This window comes from Rhinopithecus bieti, unplaced genomic scaffold (assembly GCF_001698545.2).
Source record: "Rhinopithecus bieti isolate Rb0 unplaced genomic scaffold, ASM169854v2 scaffold_20069, whole genome shotgun sequence".
Classification (NCBI taxonomy): Eukaryota; Metazoa; Chordata; class Mammalia; order Primates; family Cercopithecidae; genus Rhinopithecus; species Rhinopithecus bieti.
In genome coordinates, this window is record NW_016809702.1 from 344326 (window position 1) to 351160 (window position 6835).

The 6835-nt window shown below is 40.1% G+C and overlaps 1 protein-coding gene across 1 annotated transcript in view; it reads right to left on the minus strand.

The window, feature by feature from the left end:
- Nucleotides 1-6835, minus strand: part of LOC108540884 (lipoxygenase homology domain-containing protein 1) — a 135666-nt gene that overhangs the window by 106919 nt on the left and 21912 nt on the right. The window contains 1 exon segment of the mRNA XM_017890145.1: nucleotides 3261-3412. Coding sequence (XP_017745634.1) covers nucleotides 3261-3412 — 152 coding nt within the window.

A 6835-nucleotide genomic window follows, 5' to 3' on the forward strand; every position in this document is an offset into this window, starting at 1 on the left:
AAAAACAGAAAATGAAAGCTAAAAAAAAAAAAAAAAAAAAAAAGGTGGCATGTCTGCACCTTCTCTATATGTGAGGAGTTCCCGTTCCTGCCTCCTGAACCAGAACTAGAGGGCTTCTACGGAGCCCCCACATCTGAGGTCCAGTGCCTGTTTCCAGGTTTCTGGTGCACTGAATCCAGGCTGAGGGATTGTGGAGGAGAAAACCTAACTTTATGGTTGCTATCCAAGGGATTGGCTCCTATATCAACTGCCTCTGAAAGCAGATGGGGCTTGGCATATGAAAATCCCCTGGGATCACAGAGAACTAGGAGGTGGTTTTAAACAGGCAGCTATACCCCTAGACTTAGTGCAGAGTAAGCAAGGAAAATTATCTAACTTCCAATTTCTCCCCGGAAGAGGTCTGACTGCTCACAATCCCAGCTGCTGTCCAGGAGTCAGGGCTTCTAACTAGAGTATATCTGGAAGCCTAGAGGGCAGGAAATTAGTAAAGTTCCCAGAGCCTCAATAGGCGTGTGGGTACTTCCCATGTCTTCTCACCCTAGCTTACTCCAGCAATAAAACCAAGGCCCCAGCTTCTCCCTGAAAAGAGTTTCTCTACACACTGAGCATCCCAACTTTCATAGCTCCCACCTAAACAACTGGCTCCTAAATCAACTACCTCTGGAAATGTGGGGGCTCAGCATTTGAGAATTGCCTGGTACCACAGAGAACAAAGAGGCAATTTCATCTGGGTACAAGAACACTTCCAGCAGCTATCCCACATAAGGCTTAGCACAGAGCAAGCAGGCAAAAATACCCGAATCCTTTTTTCTCACTACAAAAGGTTGGATTTACACTTTCTCAGATGCTGCCCCACAGTTGAGCTTCTAGTTAGCCTGCATCTGGATGGTGATAAGTCAAGTAATTAGAAGTCCTTTGTGAACCTGAACAGACATGCCTTCTTCCCCAGCCAGCTCCAGTGATAAAGCCAGTCTCCGTCTTCTCCCTGGAAGGAGTTTGTCCGTACATCGAATGTCCCATATTTTACAGCTTCTACCTGAGGGACTGGGCTCTAAATCACCTACCTGTAGGAGCTGATGGGGATAGGCATTCTTGAGTTCCCCAGGGACTGCAGAGAATGAAGTGATGCTTTAAACAGGTAAGGAGCACTTCCAGCAGCTTTCTCCTGGCTTCATGCAGAGAGAGCAGGCAAAACCCCAGCACCCAGTTTTTCTTTGAAAGGGGTTTGATGCACACCTAACGTCAAGTTTCCCAGCGATTTCCATGGGTTACATTTTTAATTATCTTGCATCCAGGCAGTGACAGAACAAGCAATCAGTAGTCTACTGAGTGTCTGCACACTTCATACAGCATTTTCCCCTAGTTCATTCCAGAGATAAAACAAGTCTCCAGCTGACCCACCTATCTCTGAGAACTGATGGAACTGAGCATTTGCTAGGCTCTTGGCGGCAACAGAGAGCAATGCAACAGTGTGGTCTGAACAGGAGTGCAGGCATTTCCCACAGATCCTCTCCGCAGCTTAATGCAGAGTGAGTGGGAGATAAACTCCAGCTCTCAGGTTCTGCCTGAGGAAAACCGGAACTTGATCACACATCTAGCAACCCAACTTTTCCAGCTGCTTCTCAAGAGACTGGTTTCTATCTTACCTATCTCTAGGGCACTGACAGGACTTGGCACACCCTAAACTCCTGGGGACCACTAAAAACAAAGACAGTAGTTGGGACAAATACAAAAGTTTGGAAGGCACTTAATCTCTGCCAAGTTGATCAGTGAGGTTCTATTTCCTATATGAAGCCAGTCTCACAAGATTGGGAGAGGTGGCTGTCTTATCTAATTCATATAAACTAATAGAGAGAGTCAAAGAAAATGAAGAAAAAAGGGAAATATGTCCCAAACAAATGAACAAGATTAATTTCCAGAAATGGAACTAAGTGATTTACTCAACAGAGAATTCAAAATGACAGTCACAAAGATACTGAGGTCAGGAGAGCAATGAATGAACCAAGTTAGAAATTCAACAAAGAGGAAATACAAAGGCTTAAGTTCCAGAATAAATAAAGAATTTCTACAATTCAACAACAAAAAAGAAGAAATAACCCAATTTTTTTCTTTTTCAACATTTATTTTAGGTTCAGGCAGTACATGTGCAGGTGTGTTAACTGGGTATATTGTGTGATGCTGAGGTTTAGGATATGAAGGATCCTATCACCCAGGTACTAAGCATAGTACCCAACAGTTTTTCAATCCTTGCCTCATTCTCTCGCATCCCTCTCCACACCCCAGTGTCTATTGTTGCTCTCATTGTGTCGATGAGTACCCTATAATTAGCTCCCACTTATAAGTGAGAATGTACAGTATTTGGTTTTCTATTCCTGCAAATAACCCAACCCTAAAATGGGCAGAGAACTTGAACAAACATTTCTCTAAAGATTATATATGAGTGGCCTATAAGCACATGAAAGATGCTCAACATCACTAATAAATAAAGAAATGTAAACCGAAAGCAATGAGATATCCCCTCATAGCCATTAGGATGGGTGCATTTAAAAAATTAACAAGTCTTGGCAAGGAGGTGGAGAAACTGGAACCCTTGTGCACTGCTGGTGGGATTGTAAAATGGTGCAACCGCTATGCAAAACAGTATAGCAGTTTCAAAAAATTAAAAACAAACTACCATATGATCCCTCAATCTCACTTCTAAATGTGTATCAAAAACAATTTGAAAAGAGGAGCTCAAAGAGATAGCTGCACCCCCATGTACACAGTAGCATTATTCACAATAGCCAAGAGGTGGAGGCAACCCAAATGTCCATTAATCGATGAAATGATAAACAAAATGTAGTTTGTTTGATTACACACAAGGGAGTATTATTCAGCCTTTAAAAGAAAGGAAATACTGTCACATGCTACAACATGGATGAATCTTGAGGACATTATGCTAAGTGAAATAAGCCAGTCACAAAAGACAATTACTATATTATTTCCCTTACATGAGGTATCTGAAGTAAAAATACAGAAATAGAAAGTAGAATGGTGGTTACTAGGGACTGAAAGGAAGGAGAAATGGGGAGTTGTTAATTACTAGATTACCAATTTTGGAAGATGAAAAAGTTCTGATGATCTGTTGTACAGTAATGTGAATACTTAACGTTACTAAGCTGTACACTTCAAATGCTCTTAAAATAGTTACAACAGTATATCTTATTTTATGTGTTTTTACCATGATTAATCTTTTTAAAATCAACAGGTATTTTGCTTACTTGGCCTCTTAAAAAATTGAAGGAGCTCTTCGATCTAAATAGTTGTCTGGATCCTGTATCTCCCTTTTCCCCATGGATAGAAATGTAGACATTTGCTACTGTTCCAGCATTCCATAGCTCACCGGTTGCCACATTCACTTCATATATTGTCACTGACAACATAAGAAAAAAACCTTTTTAAGTGCCAAGCAGTACTCATATAATAGAAAATTACATACAGAAATCTCCCCTTATCCATGGTGGAAAAGTTCCAAGATCCCCAGTGGATGCCAGAAACCACAGATAGTAACAAATTCTATATATACTATGTTTTTCTCTACATATACATACTTATAATAAAGTTTATTTCACCATAAGACATTAACAATAACAATAAAATTGATTAACTATAACAATATACTGTTCACAATTTCACAGACAGAAAACTTGTTCTTACCACAAATCTTACCAAATTTGACATACTTTTTTTTTCTTTCCATATTAATTCAAGAACTTTCACCTTTTCACTTAAAGGAAGTACTTTGTAGCTTCTCTTTGAAATATCCAAATTGCCAGCATCACTGTTCTTGCACTTTGAGGCCATTATTCAGTAAAATAAGGGTTACTTGAACACAAGTACTGCGATACTGTGACTGTTGATGGCTACTAAGTGACGCACAAGCAGAGAGCATATACAGCATGGATTCACTAGAGAAAGCGGTGATTCACATCAGGGCAGGATGGAGCAGGACAGCAGGAGATTTCATCACACTCAGAAGGGGACACAACTTAAAATTTGTGAATTGTCTATTTCTGGAATTTTACATTTAATATTTTTGGACAGCAATTGACTTTGAAGAACTGAGACCAAGGAGAGAAAAACCATGGATAAGTGGAGACTACTGTACAGAAATCCAATCAAGAGTTCTAGTTCCAGGTAATATGGAGTAACACGCACCACCCAGTCTCTCCTACTGAATGCAGCTGTAAAACTTGGACAGAGGCCGGGCGCGGTGGCTCAAACCTGTAATCCCAGCACTTTGGGAGGCCGAGACGGGTGGATCACGAGGTCAGGAGATCGAGACCATCCTGGCTAACACCGTGAAACCCCGTCTCTACTAAAAAATACAAAAAACTAGACGGGCGAGGTGGCGGGCGCCTGTAGTCCCAGCTACTCGGAAGCCTGAGGCAGGAGAATGGCGGGAACCCGGGAGGCGGAGCTTGCAGTGAGCTGAGATCCGGCCACTGCACTCCAGCCCGGGCGACAGAGCGAGACTCCGTCTCAAAAAAAAAAAGAAAAGAAAAGAAAAAAAACTTTGACAGAATCCGTAGAACAGCTATATGAAGATCAAAACGTGAACAGTGGCAGGAGGAATGGGGAAGAAGACCAAAATTTAAAGTAACACCAAGCATCTGTGAGTTTACCATTTTCCTCCTCCACAGTCCCCAGCCTGGATTCAATGCACCAGAGACCTGGAAATAGGTACCGGGACCTCAGATATGGGGGGGGGGGGGGGGGGGGGGGGGGGCTCGGTAGAAGCCCTCTAGTTTTGGTTCAGGAGGTAGGAAAGGGAACTCCTCAAATATAGAGAAGAGAAGATGCAGACATGCTACCATATTTTTACTTGCATTTCTCTATTTTCTTATATCCCTGTGCCTGGGAAGAGGAGTACATTGGAGCCAACATTTTAAAGGAGAGAACTTTCTCTTCTGTTTGGAGGAACTGGGCTTCAACAGGGTCTTCCTTCCAAACAGGAAGACTGAAGAAGTGCACAGCACAACAGGATAACTAAAGCCTCAGTTTTCTAAGCAAATGACCAAAAGAAAGATCCAAGAACTGTAGAGGTTTTAAGAACTGAACTGACATTGGAACCACAGCCCACAGAAGGCAGGTTAGAATTTACAACCTGAAATTAACCAGTAGTCAACCGTATACTAAAACAAAAATATCAACATTCTCTTTAGGATTTAAGTAAGAGCTACTGTCTCATATAATAATATGTAAAATGCCCCGGATATAATATGAATAATCAGAATATTAAGAACAAGAAAAATATCAACTCACATGGGAAAAGAGAATGGAGACATCACCATTGAGATGACACGGGTACTGATTATCTGGCAAATATTTTAAAGCAGTCAGGATACAAATGTTACTACAAACAATCATGAACACTCTTAAAACCAATGGAGAAACAGAAAATCCCCACAAAGAAATAGAAAATTTAAAGAATAACTAAATAGTAATTTTAGAACTGAAAAAAAGCATCATAAGCAAATTTTAAAACTCACTGAATAGGCTCAAGAGCAGACTGGAGAGAACAGAGGAAAGCGCAAATGAGCCTGAAGACAGATAAACAGAAATCATCCAATCTAACAACACAGAAACATACTTTTTTAAAAAAATGAACCTCAGGGACCTGTAGGGTAATGACAAAATACCTAATATTCATGGGCATGAAGTACCAGAAGAAGATAAAAAGATTCTAATTCAAGAGTTCTGTGAATTCGAACACATTCCTGCACTGCCCTCCCACACCAGCTCCAACCTCTGGATTTCACATCAGTTGATATTCCTTCATATTCCATTCTCTCCTCAGCTCATGCAGAAGGTTTATAAGTAGGAATCATTGAGGGAAGTTTTATTTACTTTCTGGGATTGTAAACTTGACAATCCTTTTCTAAAGATTAATAACTTTTCTCCATTCTTTTTCATTTTTTTTTTTTTATTTTATTCAGGGTCTGGTTCTGTCACTCAGGCTGGAATGCGGTGGGACAATCATGGCTCACTGCATCCTCAACCTCCCAGGCTCAAGTGAGCCTCCCTCCTCAGGCTCCTGACTAGCTGGGACTACAGGCATGTGCTACCATGCCCAGCTAATATTTATATATATACACACATATATATGTGTATATATATATAAAATCATGTATATATAATAATGTAATTATATAACATTATTATATTACATATTCATAATATATAATTTTATATATTCTTTTTAATAGAGATGGGGTTTTACCATGTTGCCCAGGCTGGTCTTGAACTCAAGAGATCCACCTGCCTTAGCCTCCCAAAGTGCTAGGATTACAAGTGTAAACCACCACACCCAGCCTTCCCCATTATTTTTCTAAACAAACTTTCACTTTTCCTTTTTTAAAAACCAAGTAACTATGATAAAATTGGAGAGAGAAAACAAGAGGAGGGGAATCAGAATAACAGTGGTCTATTATCTTTGTGCTATTCTAATCAGAGGTGTTCTTCTTTTATTGTCCATGTAAGAACTTAAAAGACAAATATGTAACAAAAATGAATTGAAGTTTTCTTAATTAATTGACACATTTGTCCAGGGTTCTACTGGGTAAACTGAAATATAAAATAGTTGTTTCATTAAAAAGTATCCATAGGAGAGGATATGGAGAAATAGGAACACTTTTATACTGTTGGTGGGAGTGTAAACTAGTTCAACCATTGTGGAAGAGTGTGGTGATTCCTCAAAGATTTAGAACTAGAAATACCATTTGACCCAGACATCCCATTACTGGGTATATACCCAAAGGATTATAAATCATGCTGCTATAAAGACACACGCACA